The 24,022-nt window shown below is 41.3% G+C and overlaps 2 protein-coding genes and 1 non-coding gene across 8 annotated transcripts in view; 2 read left to right on the top strand and 1 right to left on the bottom strand.

Moving 5' to 3' along the window:
* SPMIP2 (sperm microtubule inner protein 2) overlaps positions 1 to 24,022 on the top strand; it is a 141,906-nt gene that overhangs the window by 109,901 nt on the left and 7,983 nt on the right. The window contains exon 4 of the mRNA XM_001136762.8: positions 9,796 to 9,985. Coding sequence (XP_001136762.2) covers positions 9,796 to 9,985 — 190 coding nt within the window. The remainder of the gene's footprint in view (positions 1 to 9,795; positions 9,986 to 24,022) is intronic.
* On the top strand, positions 15,706 to 15,775 carry LOC112209102 (small nucleolar RNA SNORD55/SNORD39). Its single transcript, XR_002943771.1, has one exon. It is a non-coding gene; the product is annotated as a small nucleolar RNA SNORD55/SNORD39 (small nucleolar RNA).
* FNIP2 (folliculin interacting protein 2) overlaps positions 17,104 to 24,022 on the bottom strand; it is a 137,551-nt gene continuing 130,632 nt past the window's right edge. For 3 of the 6 annotated variants that reach the window (XM_001146477.6, XM_009448477.5, XM_009448479.4), the window contains one exon: positions 17,104 to 20,680. In XM_001146477.6, the coding sequence (XP_001146477.2) occupies positions 20,602 to 20,680 (79 nt within the window). In that variant the 3' untranslated portion in view covers positions 17,104 to 20,601. The remainder of the gene's footprint in view (positions 20,681 to 24,022) is intronic. The other 3 variants (XM_009448478.4, XM_063809975.1, XM_063809974.1) reach the window with 1 other exon arrangement.

The raw sequence follows: 24,022 nt of genomic DNA, 5'->3' as shown, positions 1-24,022 counted from the left end.
CAAACTTCCCACAAAGAAAAGGTGAAGCCTGAATAACTTCACTGGTAAATTCTAGCAAACGTTTATAGAATAATTAACAGAAATTCTTCACAAACTGTTTCCAGAAAAATAAATGAGGAGGAAACACTTCCAATTCATTTATTACTCTGTTACCAAAGCAGACAAAGATATAACAAGAAAACTGCAGGCTAATACCTGCTATGAATATAGATACAAAATATATTCAACAAAATACTAGTAAACCAAATCTAGCAACATAAAAAGGATTATACATCATGACCAAGTGGAATCTATCCCAGGAATGCGTGGTTGATTTAATGTATGGAAATCAATCAATGTAATACACCATGTCAACAGAATGAAGGATAAAAACCACATGGTCAAGCCAGGCATGGTGGTACATGCCTGGAGTCTCAGCGACTTGGGAAGCTGAGGTGAGAGGATCCCTTGGGCCTAGAAGTTCAAGTATAACCTGGGTAATGTAGTAAGACCCTGTTTGAAAAAACAAATAGGCCAGGTGCAGTGGCTGACTCCTGTAATCCCAGTGCTTCAGGAGGCCAAGGCAGTTTGATCACCTGAGGTCAGAAGTTTGAGACCAGTCTAACCAACATGGTGAAACCATGTCTCTACTAAAAATACAAAAAAATTAGCCAGGCATGGTGGTGGGCACCTGTAATCCCAGCCACTTGGGAGGCTGAGGCAGGAGAATCACTTGAACCCAGGAGGCAGAGGTTGCAGTAAGCAGAGATTGCACCATTGCACTCCAGTCTGTGCAACAAGAGCAAAACTTTGTCTCAAAAAACAAAAAACAAACAAAAGCCATCCATATGATCCTCGCAATAAATGCAGAAAAAGCATTTGACAAAAACTCTAACCCTTTTTCATGATGAAAAACACTCAACAAACTAGGAATAGAAGGGGATGTTCTCAACCTGACTGTATTAGTTTGCTTGCACTGCTGTAACAAAATACCACAGACTGGGTGGCTCAACAACAGAGATTAATTTTCTCACAGTTCTGGAGCTAGAAATTCAAGATCAAGGTACTGTTAGGGTTGGTTCCTGGTAAGGCCACTCTTCTTGGCTTGGAGATGGCTATTTTCTGTGTCCTTACATGGTTTTTCTATGTGCATATGCAGAGAGACAGCTCTCTGGTGTCTCTTTCTCTTTTTATAAGGACACCTGTCCTATTGGATAAAGGCCCCACACTTATGACCTCACCTAACCTTTATTATCTCCTTATAGGTCCTATCAGCAAATAGGATCACCTTGGGGGTTAGGACCTCAACATATAAACTTGGGGAGAAAAACAGCCTATAACACTGATAAAGTGAATCTATAAAAAAAACCTCAGAGAATATAATATTTAATGGTAAAAAAACTGCATGTGTTTATTCTATGATCAAAAACAAGACAAGGATGTCAGTTCTCACTATGTCTATTCAACCTTGTGATAGGTATTCTAGCCAGGGCACTTAGATAGAAGACAAAATAAAAGGCATCATATTGGAGAAGAAGAAGTAATACTATCTCTAGTTGCTGATAACATGATCTTATATGTAAAAAATCCTAAGGAATCTACATAAAATCTATTACAACTAATAAGTTCAATAGATCACAGTGTAAGATCAAGATACAAAAATCAATTGTATTTTTTTACATTAGCAATGAATAGTCTAAAATGAAATTTAAAAAATTTCATTTATAATATGAAAAGAATAAGACATTTAGAAGTAAATTTAACAAGCACAAAATGTGCACACTGAAAACAAAACATCATTGAAAGAAAGTAAAGAAGACCCAAATAAATAGAAATACATATGCATTAACTAGAAGACTTAATATAGTCTTCCCTAAATAGATCTACAGATTCAATGCAGTCCCTATCAAAATCTCAACTGGCTTCTTTGTAGAAATTGACAAGTGTATCCTAAAATTCAAATGGAAATATAAGGGATCCAGAATAGTCGAAACAATCCTAGAACAAAGTTGGAGAACTCACACTTTTCCATTTCAAAACTTGCTATAAAGCTACAGTAATCAAGACAGTATGGTACTGGCATAAAGATAGATATATAGATCAAAGGAATAAATTTTAGAGTCCAGAAATAAACCTTTACATTTATGGTCAACTAACTTTAACAAGGATGCTGAGACAATTCAATATGTTAAAGTAGTCTTTTTGACAATGGTGCTGGGATGACTGAATATCCACCAAGTGATGAATATGTATAAACAAACTATTATATATCCATACCATGAAATATTATTTGGTCATAAAAAGGAATGAAGTACATTCTACAACATGGACAATTCTTGAAATCATTATTCTAACTGAAAGAAGACAAAAGGCTACATTTTGTATGATTCCATTTATATAAAATATTCCCAATAGGCAAATGCATACACGTAGAAATTGCTAGGGGCTGGAGGAAGGGGAGAATGGGGACTGAGTGTTAATATAAAGTATCTTTTTGGGGTTGGTGAAAATGTCTGAAATTATTAAGTGGTGGTGATTGCATAATCTTTTGAATATAATAAAACCCTACTGAATTGTTCACTTAAATATCTGTGGATTCAATAGTATATGAATTATATCTCAATTTAAAAGTGACCTAAAACATGATTGAATGATATGATCTAACAATCTGGATCTAGTGATATAAAATCAATTTATTTAATCAGCAGATATATACAGTATCTTCTTCTAGACATTTGGGGATGTCTCAGAGATATCTGACCATGTTCCTCTTCCCTTCCTCCACAATACAGTCTCAGAGCCACTAGGTGCAGCCTGGCAAAAAGATTTTCTGCCCCAGAGTGGCAAGTTGGGGGACTGTGGTGGTCCAGAGCAGAGTGAGAAGGGGTCTGTTGGGGAGAGCATCCTGGGTTGGGATGTTGGGTTCCAAGTGGTGTGAGGAGGCCATACACAAGGCAGAGGGGGGTGGCAGTAGCATTGGGAGATTGGTTATAGACAAGGAGGCAGATCAAAAAAGTAAATATGTAAGGCTGGGCGCGGTGGCTCACGCCTGTAATCCCAGCACTTTGGGAGGCCGAGGCGGGCAGATCACGAGGTCAGGAGATTGAGACCATCCTGGCTAACACAGTGAAACCCCATCTCTACTAAAAATACAAAAAAATTAACTGGGTGTGGTGGCAGGCGCCTGTAGTCCCAGCTACTTGGGAGGCTGAGGCAGGAGACTGGCATGAACCCAGGAGGTGGAACTTGCAGTGAGCCAAGATCGCACCACTGCACTCCAGCCAGGGTGACAGAGCAAGACTCTGTCTCAAAAAAAAAAAAAAAAAAAAAGTAAATATGTAGAAGGAATGGGAGCCAGGTTTATCACTGTAGTAGAAGAAGTTTACAAATATGGCAAGGGAGAAAACTGTAGCTCAGGAACACTGTCACCCCTATAGCAATAAGAATGTTTAACACTGTGATCTTGGGTTTTTAAATACCATTCTCCATGAAAAGGAACTAGAGTTCTGTATTAATGTTTTCTCGCACTGCTATAAAGATATATCTGAGACTGGGTAATTTATAAAGAAAAGAGGTTTAATTGGCTTACAGTTCTGCAGGCTGTACAGGCTTCTGCTTCTGGGGAGGGCTCAGAAAACTTACAATAATGACAGAAGATGAAGGGAAAGCAGAAGCAGGCACATCTTCCTATGGCCAATAGGAGGGAGAAAGAGCGAAGTGGGAGGTGCTATACACTTTCTTTTTTTCTTTTTCTTTTTCCTTTTTTTTTAAAATTTTGAGATGGAATCTCATTCTGTCACCCAGGCTGGATTGCAGTGGTGTGATCTCAGCTCACTGCAACCTCTGCCTCCCGGGTTCAAGCAATTCTTGTGCCTCAGCCTTCCAAGTAGCTGGAATTACAAATGCATGCCACCATGGCTGGCTAATTATTTTTGTATTTTTAGTAGAGACGGGGTTTCACCATATTGGACAGGCTGGTCTTGTACTCCGGACCTCTGGTGATCTGCCTGTCTTGGCCTCCCAAAGTGCTGGGATTACAGGCTTGAGCCACTGTGCTCAGCCTACACACTTTCTAACAACCAGATCTTGTGAGAACTCTGTCACGAGACAGCACTAGGGGGATTATCAGGGGAACCTGCCCCCAATATTTCAATGTAGGTTCTTTCTATTTTTCCATAAGTGTCAGCTGGCTAAGAAATAAAGAGAAAGAGTATAAAAAGAAGAATTTTACAGCTGGGTCGCCAGGGGTGACATCACATATCGGTAGGACCGTGATGCCCACCTGAGCCTCAAACCAGCAAGTTTTTTATTAAGGGTTTCAGAAGGGGAGGGGGTGTAAGAACAGAGTAGGTACAAAGATCACATGCTTCAAAGGGCAAAAAGCAGAACAAAGATCACATGCTTCTGAGGGAACAGGACAAAGGGCAAAAGCAGAACTACTGCTACTGATAAGGGTCCAACAAAGATCACAAGGCAAAGGGCAAAAGCAGAACTACTGATAAGGGTCTATGTTCAGCGGTGCATGTATTGTCTTGATAAACATCTTAAACAATAGAAAACAGGGTTCAAGAGCAGAGAACCGGTTTGACCACAAATTTACCAGGGCGGAGTTTTTTCCCCATCCTAGTAAGCTGAGGGTACTGCAGGAGACCAGGGCGTATCTCAGTCCTTATCTCAACCGCATAAGACAGACACTCACAGAGTGGCCGTTTATAGATCTCCCCCCAGGAATGCATTCCTTTCCCACAGTATTAATATTCCTTGCTAGGAAAAGAATTTAGCAATATCTCTCCTACTTGCACATCCATTTATAGGCTCTCTACAAGAAGAAAAATATGGCTCTTTTTGCCCAACCCCGCAGGCAGTCAGACCTTATGGTTGTCTTCCCTTGTTCCCTAAAAATTGCTGTTATTCTGTTCTTTTTCAAGGTGCACTGATTTCATATTGTTCAAATACACATGTTTTACAATCAATTTATACAGTTAACACAATTATCACAGTGGTCCTGAGGTGACGTACATCCTCAGCTTATGAAGATAACAGGATTAAGAGATTAAAGTAAAGACAGGCATAAGAAATTATAAAAGTATTATTTAGGAACTGATAAATATCCATGAAATCTTCACAATTCATCTTCCTCTGCTGCAGCTCCAGCTGGTCCCTCCATTCGGGGTCCCTGACTTCCCGCAACAGGGGATGGTGCTAAATGATTAGAACCCCCGCAACACCCGTAATCCAATCCCCTCCCACCAGGCCCCACCTCCAACAAGTTCCTTCACAAAATGGATTATTCCAGGGCTGGGGTGGGAAAAGATGACCCTGGAACATGTTTTGTGCCAAAACATAAGGAAGTGTATAAAGAATGACAGGGACATGTCAAAAGGACACAGAAGCCAGATTGAAGGGGCTACTGCTAGCCAAATCTGGGATAACTTGAGCATCAAAATGAACAATGTTGGTGATGGATTATTACTTACTGGATAAAGCAGGAAACCGTGAGCCCATAATGAAATAAGTGGATTTAAACAAATACAACATTTCATATGGGATGAGAATTTTTACATAATTTCAAAGTACTTTTCCAAAAAGTGCTAATAACAAGAAATGTGATGGTATAAAGGAGAATTCTGGTAGGTAGCATTTTAAGCAAGTGACCTAAGTGAACATCATCAGTAATGGGACAACTCAAAATTATGGTCATTCTGTGTTATTCCTGTCCAAAGATGCATAACCCGAATCTAACCAAGAGGAAACATAAGAAACCCAAATTGAGGGACATCTGCAAAATAACTGGCCTGGATTCTTCAAAAGTATCAAGGCTATGTGAAAGTCACAGGAAGACTGAGAAACGGTTCCAGACTGAAGGAGACATAAAAACTAATGTAACACGTGATTCTGAACTGGATTCTTTTGCAAAATGGGTGTTACTGGGATGCCTGGCCAAACTTGAAGGTGTCTGAGCATTCGATGGTAGTAATATAAAAACGTTAATTTTCCCATTTTCTCTGCTTTTGACGGTTATGTTGAGGTTATGTAGAATGTCCTTGTTTGTGGGAATTACACACTAAGTACTTGGGGATGACAGGTATCCTGTCAACAACTTGGGGGGATGATAGATATCCTGTCAACAACCAGTACTTTTAACTGGTTCGAGAAAAGATTTTGTACTGTGCTTCCAACTTTTCTATAAGCTTCAGGTTGTTTCAAAAAACAACAAAAACGAAAAGTATCTGACCCTAAGGGGCCTATTTAGTGTAATAATTAAATAGTAAGAATGTTGTACTATAAACGTCTGGTGGTGGTGTTCATTGTGGGGCATGCGTGTGTTTGCTGCTATTTTGTGTGTGCACCTGACACCTACCCATCACGCGGGCCTGGCACTCATGGCCCATCTGGAGCCAAACCTTCTGCTCCTTGGTTTGTCTCTTTAGACTTTGGGTCCCATCTGGGGCCCAGTTCAATACAGTGTGGGTAAATCCCCATAGTTGATGTGGCCAGTATATTTGTAAAACCTTTAATATCTTTGAACTACATCTAATTTTTAACTTTCTATTGCTTCTGGTGTTCCCAATTTCAGGGATGTAGGAGATACTGAATTTAAAAGATAATAAAATATTTTAGCACTTAAGTGAAGACTAAAGATGGCCAAGGATTTTTCTTTTCTAAACTCTTCTATATAGTTACTTGTATAACATGTTAAAGAAAAGGTGACATTTGCATGAAATAGTTTTTCCTTGCATCATTAATCAAGCTAATATAAACTATAAGCACTATCTGTTGCTTACATTCTCACCATCAGCTATCCTGCCTTTTAAGCTTTCTTGAAATTATTTCCAGCTATTAATCTGTACTTGTAAATAACACAACTCAGACAAACTGGACCGCAGGGATCCAGTCCTACACAGCTGCCTGGCAGGAGCGGAAAGAGGCTGTAGAGCAGGTGGGGTGAAGGGAGTGGGAGGGAAGGCAGGCGCCCTTCCTGTCACTCAGTTCTGGTCTTTCCTGTCCTTCCCTCTTCCTCCATTCTCCAAGATTAGTTGAGTGTCAATTACGTGTCAGGCAGGGTAATGGCACTGGGGAGCCAATGACGAATGAGATACACTCTGGGCCTTTTAAGGAGCACTGAATTTGTAGAAAGAGAGACTGCTGAGCTAGGAATTCAAGAATATTCTAATAGTTTCTACAAAAGAAGTCAGGCCGGGCACGATGGTTCACGCCTGTAATCCCAGCACTTTGGGAGGCCGAGGTGGGTGGATCACCTAAGGTCAGGAGTTTGAGACTAGCCTGGGTAACATGGTGAAACCCTGTCTCTACTTAAAATACAAAAATTAGCCAGGCTTGGCAGGCACCTGTAATCCCAGCTACTTGGGAGGCTGAGGCAGGTAAATTGCTTGGACCTGGGAGGCAGAGGTTGCAGTGAGCTGAGATCATGCCATTGCACTCCAGCCTGGGAGACAGAGAATCTGTCTCAAAAAAAAAAAAAAAGTCAAATAGTGCTATTAAAGGAGAAAAATTGCTTCATGACAGGAACAAAAAGTCTTCAGGGAAAAGGTGATGTTTAAAGCCCCAACTTAGTTGCAGTTTTCCAGGAAATAAGGAGGAGAGGGAATCACAAGCAGAGGAAATTGAAGCAAAAGGCTGTGAGTCTCAGAGTGCAGCTTCTTTGGAGCTCATCGATGGGAAGGCGAAGGCGAAAGGAAGGACTGTGTGTGTCTGAAAGTAGAGACAGGCTGAGGAGAGTGGGCCAGAAGGATCAACTGAGGTTGGACCTTTTTTCCCCCCTGCTCTGTCACCCAGGCCGGAGTGCAGTGATGTGATCTCAGCTCACTGCAACCTCCGCCTCCCAGGTTCAAGTGATTCCCTTGCCTTGGCCTCCTGAGTAGCTGGGATTACAGGCGTGCACCACCACACCCAGCTAGTTGTTTGTATTATAACTATTATTTTTTTGAGATGGAGTCTTTCTTTGTCACCCAGGCTGGAGTGCAGTGGCGTGATCTTGGCTCACTGCAACCTCTACCTCCTGGGTTCAAGTGATTCTCCTGCCTCGGCCTCCTGAGTAGCTGGGACTACAGGCGCGTGCCATTACACCTGGTTAATTTTTTGTATTTTTAGTAGAGACTGGGTTTTGCCATGTTGGCCAGGATGGTCTTGATCTCCTGACCTCGTGTTCTGCCTGCCTGAGCTTCCCAAAGTGCTGGGATTACAGGCATGAGCCACCACGCCCAGCAGGACCATTTTTAAAAAGAAAGCAGACAGGCTGGGTGGTGACTCACGCCTGTAATCCCAGCACTTTGGGAGGCTGAGGTGGGAGGATGGCCTGAGGTCAGGAGTTCAAGATCAGCCTGGTCGACATGGTGAAACCCTATCTCTACTAAAAATACAAAAATTTACTGGAGGTGGTGGTGCACACCTGTAATCCCAGCTACTTGGGAGGATGAGGCAGGAGAATTGATTGAACCTGGGAGGTGGTGGTTGCAGTGAGCAGAGATCGTGTCATTGCACTCCAGCCTGGGTGACAGAGTGAGACTCCATCTCTACAAACATACATACATACATACATACATACATACGTACATACATAAAGCAAAAGCAGACAAAAACCAAACAGCAACAACAAACTCCCCTGCATGCTACGCTGAGGAGCTCAGACTTTATTCTAGGATGATGGGATGTCAGGGGAGGGTCTGCTGGAGACAGCCATGGTCACTTCCCTCCCACCACAGGGATTCTGTGATTCTCAGGAGCAGGAAGGAACTGCCTGACCTCTGTATGCTGGGAGAATGGCTCACACTCTTGCTTCACTGAGATCTCTGCTCAAACGTTACCTCGTCCTCTCTTGTCTAACCTCACGAAAATAGCATGCCCAAGATTTTCTACTCATCTGCCTTAATTTTTTTTCCTAGTACTTCCCAAATATTTCAGTTATCTGTTTATTTTTTGTCTCCCCCACAGGTATATAAGCTCTATGACAACAGGGGCTTTGTCTTATTACTGCTGGTCCTCACGGTGCCTTGTACTGTGCCAGCCATGTAGAAAGTGCCTGTAGATTCTTGAGTGAGTGAAGGGCGATGCAAATCTCCCACAAATCATGGTCCAAAGACCTTGGGAACCCACAGACTCAGAACTTTGCAGTCCCCAAGGGGCTCTTGCAGCCCAGGTGGAAGGATGGTGAATAAGAAGTCCCAAGAGGCTCTCTAAGCAACAACAGCTTTCCAAATGAGTTGGCAAATCCCTACCCTTACAATCCTGTTTCTGTCTGTTCCCCAGAGTCAGCCTTTTATAATGGAAAGGCAGGGCTGAGATAATGTTCTAATTTAGGGTTGTTAGAACTTAGCCAAGGATCTCACCAGGGAAAGAGGAAGAAGACTAGATCTTTCCTCTAAAATGCAGTCCAAAGCCAGAGCTTGGAATAGAAAAGCTGGTGTTTTCCTGAATGTCCATGAGACCTCAAAATGGATAGGCCATGTCCTTCAGGAGATCACATGGGTCTCATGAAGCCTCAGCGTTAGCATATCACCTTCAACTTCACAGCATCTTCCATGCTTGGCTCTGAAAGGACAGTAGTGCATTCGTCAACAAGCTTCATAGATAGGTGTCCATCTTGGGGGTGGTTCTTTGGATCTCTAGCAGTCCAGTGATGTAGAGTGGAGAGAGTTCAGAAACTTCCCAGGATGGGTCAGGTCTTCAGCTTTCCTAAGCCACATGGCTAGAATCACCTTAAATTACTAGAAAAACAGACAAATCTCAACTATCTGAAAACTGGTGGCCTTGTTTCTAGATCTTTTCCATTTCAGAACCAATTTGTTCCTATTCCAGGCAACCAAAACCTCATGTCCTGGATATGCAAGGAAAACAGAGTCGCGCTTCTTTTGCCTGGCATATGAGTGCTTTCGAGGACACTGATCAGAGAAATTCCAAATGGGCTATTCTTGTTAGGCAGTGTAAGTCATCATTGCCAAGAGCTTCCAAACCACCTAAGCTGCCGAAGCTACCAAAAAAGGAAAAGGTATGATGTTTTGCTTTTCTAAATCGTCATAGAAAAAGTCAGGCTGCTTTAACATATAAATCAGGGACAGGTTTCTCATAGTAATACTAATAATCAGTTTTGTAGCTTCTTTTAACCTATCGAAGCATTTTGTAATTTATACTGGATTGCCACAGTGATGTTTATTCAGTGGGTAAGTGGGCATTATTCCCCTTTTATAGTTAAAGAAAACAAGAGGTTGTGTCCTCAGAATTTCTTATCACTAGGTTTAACCTCGAGAGAATGGCGACCCCTGTGAGTTCCAAGAGCTGAGAAAGCACCGTTTGTGAAATGGAGGTAAATCTGTAACTCCACTCAAAACCTCACAAACTGGTTAGCAGAGTAAGCTTATACCAGTTTGAATTCTAGGTTGTCCCCTAAACTATTTATGGAATCTTGGGCAAGTTGCATAATTTCCCTGTATGGGTTTTTATAAGTAAAATGGGGATTTTGGTATCTGTTTTGAATATTTTATAGAGTTAGGAGGAGAATTAAAGAATGTGGAAGTATATATTCAACAACTATTTCCTGAGGTCTGTGTACAAACCATTCGCCAATAATAGCTTTCTGTCTAATCCCACAGCACAATGAACTTTGCAGGCGTCCAGTTTTTCAATAGAGTTTGACAGCAGATTTCCATGCTAGAAAAAGGAATAGAATAGCTGAGGCCCATTCAGAGACTCCTGTTCCCTATGCATAAAAAGACTTCTTGCTCTTTTGGAGAATCTTGCCAATTCACTAGAATATTACTCACCCTCCGTTGCCCGAGATCTGATTTATCAGCAAGCCATTATGTCTATTTGAGACATTCTGTGATGGCAGGAGACTTAGCTGTCCTCCTCAGTAGATCCTGACCTTAGGAATACTTCGTATTGAAAAAGGGAACAGTTCGACATCTAACATTTCAATGTAGTCTGAATTTTGAGATGGGTCCAAGTGAAATGATTTATTGCAGTGTGTGTGGAGGAGGGCTTGGATTAGTTACTTTCTGTCGCTGAACTAATTTTGTGTCAGATTAGAGCTATTACAGACTAAATTATCCCAAACGCCTCTATCGTTCGCCAAATCCAGTGAAATATTTTTTGCATTAAAAAATCTGTTAAAAGACTTCTTATTTTGATTTCAAATTTGTAGAGCATGTTGTAACAACAGCTCTAAGAACTTGATATACTCTTTCCCCAGCCCCATCTGTTGTTAATTTTATTTGCTTTTATGTTCGCTTTCTTCCTCTCTCTCTTACACCATTTGAGTGCAAGTTGCAGACATGATGCCCCCCAACGTCTCTTGTCTTTTTTTTTTTTTAAGATATGGGGGTCTCACTATGTTGCCCAGGCTGGAGTGCATTGGCTATTCATGGGCACAACCATAGTGCACCGCAGCCTTGAACTCCTGGGTTCAAACAATCCTCCCACCTCAGCCTCCTGAGTAGCTAGGACTACAGGCACAGACCCTGTGGAATAAATGGTCTACAGGCTAGACCCTTTACTCCTAAATATTTCAGGGTGTATTTCCTAAGAACAAGGATGCTGTCTCACATAACCACAGTACAATTTATAAGATTCAGGAAATTTAACATTGATAGAGTATTATTATCTAATCTAAAGTTCACAGTCAAATTTTACTAAATAGCAGATGGTGATGGTTCATACCTATAATCCCAGCACTTTGGGAGGCTGAGGTGGAAGAATCACTTGAGCCCAAGTTTGAGAGCAGCCTGGGCAACACAGTGAGACCCCATCTTTACAAAAAGTATAAAAAATTAGGCAGGGGTGGTGGTGCACGCCTGTAATCCCAGCTACTCAGGAGGCTGAGGTGGGAGGCTTGCTCGATCACAGGTCTGCAAGTCTGCAGTGAGCTATGATTGCATCACTGCACTCCAGCCTGTGTGACAGCCTGACTGTCTTAAAAAATAACAACAACAACAGCAACAACAAAAAGTATTAACTGACGACCTTTGTAATATTCTGATCCAGGATTCAGTCTAGGACCATGTATTACATTGAGTTATCACGTCTCTTTAGTCCCCTTCAATGTGGAGGAGTTCCTCACTCTGGTCTTTTATAACACGGACATTTTTGAGGAATCCAGGCCAGTTCTGAGTCTTTCAGTATGGGCTTGTCTGATGTTTCCTCATGAGTGGGTTCAGGTTACGTGTTTTTGTCAGGAATCCCAGATAAGTGACGTTGCCTCATGCTCAGTGCATCACATCAAGAGGCACCTGAGGTCGGTTTAACCCATTATTCCTGAGAGTAGTTGAGCACTTGGTCATACCCCTTCCATTCCAGAAATAAACAAAATACTGAATCATTCAAAATAATTTATCTTTTTATCAATGAGGCTTTTTTCTAAATTTCCAGAGTTACTTTAGATACTCGTCCCACAAGTCCATTTTTTGGACTGTCCTGCAGAATTTGTGTGGATGCTTCAATAAATACTCAACCCCCCTCTCTTTTACATGAATCCTCTTTAGGGAAAATAAATTGGAACAAATGTTCTTACATATTTGAAAGCAAATAATGAATACCACATGTGAAAAGCCTCCAACGCAGTGCCTCACACATAGCCCCCAGTGAGTGGCTATCATTACTATTCTTACTTGAGATGCCAACACATTTTCCATTCTTACACGACAAGAATCAGAACCATGCACTGAAAGTCTCTTAAGTAGAATTTTGTCTGCGTTACTGGGCGACTTGGGGGAAATTTTAAAAGCTTAAACCTATAGACAGTATCATAAGCTTTCCCATCAAAATAGATGGTTGAAAATGGGAATATTTTATATCCATGCTTTGAGTTTGGTTTTCCATGTATAAACTTAAGGTTAGAGAGCTTAATTACAATGTTTCTAAAAAGTACAATTTATGAGATTTAACAGTATGTATCATTCTTATATACATTTACCCAAAAATGCTCTTAAAAAATACTTTTGGAAATCCATTGAGCAAGTCTCTAAACCACTTCTTCTATAATGCCCTAATCTCTCTTTTTAAATCACAAAATGTCTCTTAAGTTCTATCTTCTATTCCATTCATTATTTTCCCCTTCTGGATTTCTGGTTGTTTTTTTCCTTCATACAATAATACATTCATTATTTATTATTATACATTTCCTTCATACAATAATACATTCATTATTTTCCCCTTCTGGATTTCTGGTAGTTTTTTTCCTTCATACAATGCATATATCATATGCATTGTATAATTTACGTGCATATGATAGACACTTTTAACGTAATTCATTTCTATTTCATTTCTTTGCTGGCAAATATTCTCACTGTCCCCCTTCATTCCAATACACAGACTTCAGTCTCAGTGACTGATACATTCTTTTCCTCATCCACTCGAGTTTGAGAGCAGTATTCTCAAATTTTAAAGGTCATGAAAATCACTTGGGGATCATGTTAAGATGCAGATTATGATTCAGTAGGTCTGAAATGGAGTTTGAGATTTTGCATTTCTGTCAAGCTCCCAGGAAATGCAGTTAGTTGTTGCTGGTCTGAGGACCTTGAGTAGCAAGGTGCTGGAGGATTTGACAATGAATTGAATTTTGTGCTAGGAACAGGGGGGACTTGATGAGGCAAAGGGAAGTCTATTCTAGGAAGAACAGACAGGGCAAAGACAATAACCTAGCACCTTTGGGGAAGTACATGTGGTTCAATGTGGCTGGAATATAGAACACAGAATTATCTGGTGATGAGGCTGGAGAAGATGAATCAGCTGGGTCACTGGAGTGCACAGGGCTGGGCTTTTATTTTATTTATTTATTTATTTATTTATTTATTTGAGATGGAGTCTTGCTCTGTTGCCCAGGCTGTAGTATAGTGGCACAATCTTGGCTCACTGCAGCCTCCGCCTCCTGGGTTCAAGTGATTCTCCTGCCTCAGCCTCCTGAGTAGCTGGGATTACAGGCACTGGAATGAGCCACCACGCCGGGCCTTTCCACCACTTTTAACCAAATGTTACCTCCTTCCTTCTCAGAGGGTTGTTTTCCAATTCTTTGCAACACATATTCAGAGACTATGTGACATCTATGTCAGCCTTTATGGGATAACTCTCAAGTTGGTACTGTTTATGATGTTAAAGATATTTGCTTGAAAGTCTACTTCCTGTAACTTGGAATGACGATTTTCTGATCCTACTCAACTCCATTTTGGGTTATCATACCATATCATTGGACTGATCTCCTAAGTATCTGTATCAGTCAGGGTTCTCCAGAGAAACAGAACCAATGATGTGTGTGTTGTGCATGTAGGAGAGCAAGAGCCAGGGAGGGGTGTTTATTTTTAGGAGTTGGCTCCTGTGATTGTGCAAGTTGGCAAATCCAAACGCAGCAGGGTGAGCCAACAGGATGGAGACCCTGGGAGAAACTGATGTTGCAGCTCCAGCCTGAAGGCAGTTTGCAGGCAGAATTCTCTCTCCCTGGGGGATCTTCAGTCTTTCTCTTAAGACCTTCAAGAGGTTGAATGAGGCCCACCCACATTATGGAGGATAAATAGCTTTATTCAGGGTCCACTGACTTAAATATTAATCTCACCTAAGAAATACCTGCACAGCACTGGGCTGGGAGTGGTGGCTCATGCCTGTAATCCCCACACTTTGGGAAGCCGAGGCGGGCAGATCATCTGAGGTCGGGAGTTCAAGACCAGCCTGACCAACATGGGGAAACCCCATCTCTACTAAAAATACAGAATTAGCTGGCGTGGTGGTGCATGCCTGTAATCCCAACTACTCAGGAAGGCTGAGGCAGGAGAATCGCCTGAACCCGGGAGGCAGAGGTTGCAGTGAGCCAAGAACGTGCCATTGCACTCCAGCCTGGGCAACAAGAGCAAAACTCCGTCTCGAAAAAAAAGGAAAAAAAAATACCTGCACAGCATCATCCAGATTGGTGTTTGACTAAATATCTGATTACTATCGCCTAGCCAAGATGACACATAAAATTAACCATCACAGGCCAGACCTGGTGGCTCATGCCTGTAATCCCAACGGTTTGGGAAGCTGAGGCAGGAGGGTCATGTAAGGCCCAGAGTTCAAGACCAGCCTGGGCAACAGAGTGAGACCCTGTCTCTACAAAATTTTTTTTTGTTTTTTTTTGAGATGGAGTCTCACTGTTGCTCAGGCTGGAGTGCAGTGGCACAATCTCAGCTCACTGCAACCTCCGCCTCCCAGGTTCAAACAATTCTCCTGCCTCAGCCTCCTGAGTAGCTGGGACTACAGGCACGTGCCACCACGGCCGGCTAATGTTTTGGATTTTTAGTAGAGGCAGGGTTTCACCGTGTTAGCCAGGATGGTCTCGATCTCCTGACCTCGTGATCTGCCCGCCTCAGCCTCCCAAAGTGCTGGGATTACAGGCGTGAGCCATTGCGTCCAGCCCCAAATTTTTTTTAAAAAAATTAGCTGGGTGTGTTGGTGCATGCCTGTAGTCCCCGGTACTTGAGAGGCTGAGGCAGGAGGATACTTGAGGCCAGAAGTTTGAGGTTACTGTGAGCTATGATCATGCCACTGTACTCCATCCTGGTGACAAAGTGAGACCCTGTCTCTTAAAAAAAAAAAAAAAAAAAAAAAAAAAAAAAACCATCACAGTACCCCTCATCCATTGTGAGGATTAAATGAGGTAACATACAGAAAGCGTCTGACAGAACGGTCCAGGCACTAGGGAACCAAAAAGCACTGTGGTGTGCACGTGCGTTTAAATCCTTTTATCAATGGCATGATTTTAAAGCTGTTTCACCCGAGTACACAGCAGGGAAGCCATCCTTGGAGAGCTGAACATGCACGAAAAGGAAAAAAAAAAAAAGCTTCAGGGAAAAACACTTGAAATTTTCATTTATCAGAAAGGATTTTGAAATATCTACTGTAACTTTCCCCCCAGTCTTTAAGATAACATAACTCAGTATGGCATTATGTTGGTACCAACAGTTGCTCTCAGTGGCATATTTTTTCCTGAGAACAAATATATCTGTGGACATCATCCCTTTTCAGAGCAAGTATTTTGTATGCCCCCTTTATTAACCTAAAATAAAATTTACAAATATACTCAATTTATATCATACCAATATAATGCCCTATTATACTGTAATTTAAAAGAAATTTAAAAGTAATTTATAATACTACTTCAATACATAAATATTGGGGCAGTAGATCAGAAAATATAATGAAGTTGGCCAGGCACAGTGGCTCACGCCTGTAATCCCAGCACTTTGGGAGGCTGAGGTGGGCAGATCTCCTGAGGTCAGGAGTTCAAGACTAACCTGGCTAACATGGTGAAACCTCGTTTCTACTAAAAATACAAAAAATTAGCCAGGTGTGGTGGCGCATGCCTGTAACCCCAGTTACTTGGGAGGCTGAGGCAGGAGAATCACTTGAACCCAGGAGGCGGAGGTTGCAGTGAGCCGAGATTGCACCATTGCACTCCAGCTTGGGCAATAAGAGCAAAACCCCATCTCAAAAAATATAATGAAGTAGGCATCTATATACAGAGTCTTCATGAATGCAGGGGCTACAAATGAAGACTGATAGAGATGTGCTGTATTGGTGACTCAAATTCCATGGGTACCATAGCTACCAAACTATGTTACCATTGGAAACGCAGTTTTCCAAAAGTATATCAATTCTTGGTAAAGACCAAGTGACCACTTCTTGCTAAAATTCTAAATCTTACAAAAAGTAAAAATCTTCCCTCAATTTATACAACAACAATTGCATTCCTGGAGAATGCATTATATACAAAAATCATGTAAAAATACATTGTGTTTTTTATGTATAGCAGAATTATCTGCTTAATTATAAACAGGCTTTTTTAGCCATATAAATGTCCAGCAGGACATTTAAAGGTTACACAGGAGGTGGGTGGGACAAGTCCTCATCCCATGGGGCTGTCTCACATGGTGCAGGACCTCTCGCCTATCATCTGAGCCCCCAGCCTCTCTGTGCCAGTAACCCTAACCTGTCATTATGCTAACCAAAAATGTCCCTGCATTTCCAAAACACCCCAGTTAAAAACCACTGAGATAAATAATCAGCTTGTTTTCAGCACGAATTATTAGAAATGAGACCTCTACATTTTATTAAATATAACAAATCGCATGCAGCACCAGGAAAATGTTCAAGATAAATTCAAAAGTTTTATTGCACCAAATGCCACAGAAAAATGGATCAAAATAATACATAAACAAGTTAAAAAAAATTCCCACACAATGACATTGGTATCTATTCAGACTGATCAAAAACGAAGTCCTATCAATTTCTCTTATGGAGCTTCAAATGACAAATTCCAGAATTTTCTCATTTTTGAAATACCACTTAAGTTTAAGCATATTGCAATCTCACTTTCAAGATATATCGTTCATCATATTTTGACATTTAAAAATTAACATTCAGAGGGGACTGCTTGATTTAGGCAAAAATTATATTAAAATACCCTCTCCCCCAAGCACAATAAAAAACAAATGGTTCACATTTACCAAGAGAAGCTGAAGACATTTTCAATTTAACGTGAAAGTATGCATGAACAAAATATTCTCTAAAGTACATATTAGCGGAAAAATCCAGACTTTAAAAGAATTTTGGGATACTTTATATTCTTTATTATTTTTATGTACAACCAACTCTAGTGAAGAACCTAAAAAGCTACAGACTAAATTTTTATAAAATCTCAGGACCTAATTATAAGAGCCCAAACAACGGTTTAGTATCATTTAGCAAGCGGGGATTTTTCTCCCTCCAAAAACGTTAATTTTGAAAAATATGGTTAAGTTTAAAAAGTTGCAATGTGTAAACGGCAGTTCCATGGGATGTGAAAAGATTATAGTTACTTTCATTAAAAAACAGCACACTTCGAAAAATGGATTGAAGCCTGTACAAAAAGCTATTTAACACTGATAAAAAATAAAATACTTTGGAATTATGCACAAGTATGGAAGCTACATTTTAAATTTTCATTGTCATGTCTAAAACGTACACAATTACCTTTACATTCATTTCACTTACCAATTTATTAAAAATAAAACTGCAACATGCTAGAAAGAGGTCCATCACAGGGACATTTACAGACTTCTGCTCTGTCATGCCTCACTAGCTTGCTTGGAAAAGCAAGATGCTACAAAAGTTACACTCAACAGGTAAGACTTAAAAGTTGAAGAAACCCTAAAGGTGGAATCCTGTCAACTGAGGTAGATTTCTTTTCTTTTTTAAAAAAAATTGTTTTATGTTTTTTCTTGAGGTGGGCATGGGAGCAAGTGGGGTCCCTTTCTTGCCTCTGCGGCTAAGCCAGAATGAAGCCACTGGGTGGTGTACGGCGTGTGAGCGGTGGATCTCAACACAATTCTGTGAGGTTTTTTTTTTCTTTTTTGCTTTTAGGAAGAGGCTGAATTTAAGACAAAGAAAACTTGAATGTTAAATATTTAAAGGATTATAAAAGAGCAGCAACATTCTTGGTCTATTTTTGTAGGCAATAGATATGAGGATTAGGTTCTGACTGAAATCCTGAGTGTCACGGAGACAGCCCCCACATGTGACCCACCTGTAGTTTTCCAACAGGCATTTTTCCAAGAGTGAGTTTTGGAACATTAGATTAAGAGCAAATTAAATTTTCTCAGGCTTTGAGGGGCCTGGGCTGAATTTTTTTAATGTATAGTGTTTAGAATCAACGATTTAAAGCTCAGTGTCCCCTATATGGGTCTAATTATGAACATGCCACTATGTCCACATTAGAATTGAACTGATTTTGTAACAAGTTATTTTCTATGAAACCCTGGAAGGTGGTGAATGAGGGAAAGTGCCCAAAACATGTAAACAAGAAAAAAGGAACTAGAGACGAGGGGAATGCTTTAAACTGTAAAAGCTGTAACATCAGCTCTGACAGTTTATTTACACGTAATGAGAAACGGATGTGGGGTGAGCTGAGCCACAGGTGAGGTTCCTTCTCTCTCTGTAACACAACAGCAAACAATGATGTCATGGAACTACAGAACTTAAAACACCAAAGTCAAATGCTAGGCAAAAGGAAATAGGAAAACATTAAAAAGAATGAACATTTCAATTTTCAATGAATGACATAAAATGATAAAGATCTTACAAACCTTAATGCACTCATCTATATTTTGCATCATTAAAAAAGGGAAAGGTAGCAGTTCTGATTTTTATCAAATGAAAAAACTGAAGTCATTCTAGTCCCTAATAGGGAAATTACTTCATATTCTTAGGTTCAAAGATACATGAAAAGAACTGGAATTAATTCATAAAACAGTGGAAGGGAATCAGAGCCTGGTTAACTGCTTGAGATCTGCAAAGTGCTAAAGATGTTTTGCTTTGCTAGCTTAGCTCCTGTCCTTTAATGACCAATATTTAAAAGTCTTTTACTTTACCCTGGATGTCAGTACATAGTCTGTTTCACGGTCAGTAAACTAAAGTTTCTTTTATATTAACGGAAAATTAGGTTTTTTTTTTTTTTTTTGCATGAACTTTAGGAAATCATTTTGGTTGGTTTTATACAATGTGTAAGTTAATGTCTGGAAAGATGTTTTGAAAAGGATGCAGGAATTAGAAGGCACAGAAATGATAATATAAAAATTTAGATCATATATGAATTTTTTCTAAATGTTCAAGCTAATTGCTTTCATTAGTCATCCTGAACTGTTGCAGGTTTCATTTCCCACCAGGACAGCTGTGCCTTTTAAAGTAAAAATAGTCATTTGTATTAACTATAAGGAAAAAGTGGCTTCAGCTGGAAGAACTTACCAACCGAAACACTCTTGAGCTTATAGAAATAACTTTGGTAAGTGGCCTCTCTTAAAAAGGCTGCTGAAAGCTCTAAAATATAAGGATAAAACATATGGTTTCAGACTGTACACTTTGCTGCTACAAACTACATCTTGATGGGATTAAGAGGCTACATTGATTCTTGGGTTTATTGCACCAACAATCCATCTCTGACCTACCCGTGGCTGCATCTGAAACAAGGTAAACTCCAAGAAGAAATGAAAACAGTGGGTCCCTAAAGCACTCTTCCCAACAAGCAATTCTTACATGTTTTATGTCAAACAGTCACTGCTAAAGCCACTGGAGCTGAAGATGGCACAATGTGGCTTTCTTTGCTTTACCTTGCGTAAAAAGCAAACTGTGACCTGGAATCCAAAGTCTGTATTCTGATTGTTGTCTCAGAATAGCAAAATATGTTTTCTCCAGTTTGGGGAGCTCATGCTTAAACTCAGAAGCAGTTTCCTACTGGAATATTATGTACACTGCTGACCACCCCGCTCAAGTCACTTGTCTTTATTCTGCCCAAACAGCACAAGGCAATCTGTTGCAACAGCTTAGTGTTTAGTGCTTATGTTTCCTCCTACCAAAAAGGTCAGTTTCTTTGTTGATTCATGGGTAACAAATGGCCTAAAGTGTTCACGACAATCACAAATGCTATTATGTCAAGTAAACCTAAGTCTTCAATGAAGCATCAGCTTGACAGCAAAAACACAAAACAAAAAGGTGGAATGACTGTTTGTTTGCTCTTCTCATGCTTTTGACATCACAGAGAGCTTATTCCTTTCTCCTTCTGTTGAGAATTTGATTTTTTTCTTCCAAGGAAGAACTGTCCTGAGCTTTAGCTTATAAGAGGATTTGAGCCACATAAGGAGAATGAGTACTGGCAATAGCAGTCAACAGAGGCAGGTCGTTGGATTCAATCCTGAATATTGAGAAAAGAAAAGAATATTACTTTAAAAGAGCATGGTTTTATGAGAAAGTATTATTTCTAGGTACTAAGTTTGATAGATGATTATCATTTTAAACTAATGAAAAAGCAAAACAGATGGAAGGATAATAAACTTACTCTTTTAATAAAATATTCCAGTGGACACTGACCAGGGAGGCAAAGGGAGAGAAATACAGGAAGTGTGTTGTGCCTGTGTGTGGACATAAAGCTCTTTTTCCCTTGGCAGGGGTCACCAGACTTTCTAACTTTCCTGTATTCCCTAAATAACTTCATTGTATCATACTTTAAGGTTTTCTCCATTATAAACTCATTCTTCCAGTCAACACTTCTAAATGCATACTGATTTTTCACCTAAGTTCAAATTGGACTTAGAAAAACGGTGATGGTAGCAATTTCTTAAAAAACATTGGGAATTTGTTCAAAGTTTATACTGGGATCCTCACTGAGCATTTAAGCCACAAGATTCTGAGAGCAAAGTGACACTAAAAGGTACTGGGTTAAGAGACATCATGGTTTCAAATAGACACAGCTTTGGCTGCCTCTCTTACAGCAGAGGTGGATACAGTATGGGCACTGGCTAAAAATGATGCCAGGTGTCATGAAAAAAAAAAATTGAACTGTTTCAGTTTGTGGACTATGTCCTAATCCTTACCCTTGAATTCCTCAAAGTAAAAATATAACAGTATCTGGCATTACCTCATGGGGTTTTCTAGTCCTTCTCCAGTAATGCTACATACAGATCTGATTTCAGAGTGCACAGAAGTTCTCTACTACTTTTAGTGCTACTGGCCCTGACTACGGGAGGAAGGGGATAAAGGAAGGATGAACATGAGTCCACTAATAATGCACTAAGAGGACCTAGAGATGAGTGCAAAGGGGAATAAAAGCTTATGATTACACGTGTTGATGCACACCTGTAAGGGTCAAGGATGGGGTAAAGCCCTTGAAATGTAAGGCACACATTTGGCAATGGAAAATCTAATAAGGCAAGACGGCCGAATAGGAACAGCTCTGGTCTGCAGCTCCCAGCAAGATCAACGCAGGTGGGTGATTTCTGTATTTCCAACTGATGTACCCGGCTCATCTCATTGGGAGTGGCTGGACGCTGGGTGCAGCCCACAGAGGGCAAGTAGAAGGAGGGTGGGGTGTTGCCTTACTCGGGAAGTGCAAGGGTTCGGGGAATTGTCTCCCCTACCCAAGGGAAGCCATGAGGAACTCAATATCTGCACTGCAGTCTGGATACTGCACTTTTCCCATGGTCTTCATGACCCACAGACCAGGAGATTCCCTTTGGTGTGTACACCATCAGGGCCCTGGGTTTCAAGCACAAAACTGGGCGGCCATTTGGGCAGACACTGAGCTAGCTGCAAGAGTTTTTTTCCCATACCTCAGTGGCACCCGGAATGCTAGCGAGACAGAACGGTTCACTCCCCTGGAAAGGGGGCTGAAGCCAGGGAGCCGAGTGGTCTGGCTCAGTGGGTCCCATGCCCACAGAGCCAGCAAGCTAAGATCCACTGGCTTGAAATTCTCACTGCCAGCACAGCAGTCTGAGGTCGACCTGGGACGTTTGAGGTTGGTTGGGGGAGGGGCATCCGCCATTGCTGAGACTTGAGTAAGCGGTTTAGCCTCACAGTGTAAACAAAGCCGCCTGGAAGTTCAAACTGGGCGGAGCCCACTGCAGCTCTCAGCAAGGCCGCTGGGGCCAGACTGCCTCTCTAGATTCCTCCTCTCTGGGCAGGGCATCTCTGAAAAAAAGGCAGCAGCCCCAGTTAGGGGTTTATAGATAAAACCCCCATCTCTTTGGGACAGAGCACCTGGGGGAAGGGGCGGCTGTAGGCACAGCTTCGGCAGACTTAAACATCCCTGCCTGATAACTCTGAAGACAGCAGTGGATCCCCCACACAGCGTTTGAGCTCTGCTAAGGGTCAGACTGCCTCCTCAAGTGGATCCCTGACCCCTGTGTATCCTGACTGGGAGACACCTCCCAGTAGGGGCCGACAGAACCTCATACAGGAGAGCTCTGGCTGGAATCTGGTGGGTGCCCCTCTGGGACAAAGCTTCCAGAGGAAGGAACAGGCAGCAATCTTTGCTGTTCTACAGGCTCCGCTGGTGATACCCAGGCAAACAGGGTCTGTAGTGGACCTCCAACAAACCACAGCAGACCTGCAGCAGACAGGCCTGTTAGAAGGAAAATTAACAAGCAGAAAACAGCCACATCAACATCAACAAAAAGGACATCCACTCAGAGACCCCATCCGAAGGTCACCAACGTAAAAGACCAAAGGTAGATAAATCCATGAAGATGGGGAGAAACCTGGGCAAAAAGGCTGAAAATTCAAAAAACCAGAATGCCTCTCTCCTCCAAAGGATCACAACTCCTCACCAGCAAGGGAACAAAACTGGATGGAGAATTGAGTTTGATGAATTGACAGAAGTAGGCTTCAGAAGGTGGGTAATATCAAACTCCTCTGAGCTAAAGAAGCATGTTCTAACCCAATGCAAGGAAGCTAAGAACCTTGAAAAAAGGTTAGGTGAATTGCTAACTAGAATAACTAGCTTAGAGAAGAACATAAATGACCTGATGGAGCTGAAAAACACAGCACGAGAACTTCATGAAGCATACACAAGTATCAATAGCTGGATCGATCAAGCGGAAGAAAGGCTATCAGAGATTGAAGATCAACGTAATGAAATAAAGTGTGAAGACAAGATTACAGAAAAAATGAAAAGAAACGAACAAAGTCTCCAAGAAATATGAGACTATGTGAAAAGACCAAATGTACGTTTGATTGGTATACCTGAAAGTGACAGGGAGAATGGAACCAAGTTGGAAAACACACTTCAGGTTATTATCCAGGAGAATGTCCCCAACCTAGCAAGGCAGGCCAACATTCAAATTCAGGAAATACAGAGAACATCACAAAGATACTCCTCGAGAAGAGCAACCCCAAGACACATAATGGTCAGATTCACGGAGGTTGAAATGAAGGAAAAAATGTTAAGGGCAGCCAGAGAGAGAGGTCAGGTTACCCACAAAGGGAAGCCCATCAGACTAACAGCAGATCTCTGCAGAAACCCTACAAGCCAGAAGAGAGGGGGGGCCAATATTCAACATTCTTAAAAGAATTTTCGTGGCACATGCCTGTAATCCCAGCTACTCTGGACACTGAGGCAGAGAATTGCTTAAACCTGGAGGGGCGGAGGTTGCAGTGAGCCGAGATCACGCCACTGTACTCCAGCCTGGCCGACAGAGTGAGACTCTGTCTCAAAAAAAAAAAAAAAAAAAATTTCAACCCAGAATTTCATATCCAGCCA

This window comes from Pan troglodytes, chromosome 3 (assembly GCF_028858775.2).
Source record: "Pan troglodytes isolate AG18354 chromosome 3, NHGRI_mPanTro3-v2.0_pri, whole genome shotgun sequence".
NCBI lineage: Eukaryota > Metazoa > Chordata > Mammalia > Primates > Hominidae > Pan > Pan troglodytes.
Note: the sequence above shows the minus strand (reverse complement) of the source record. Positions and strands in the feature narration are given on the sequence as shown.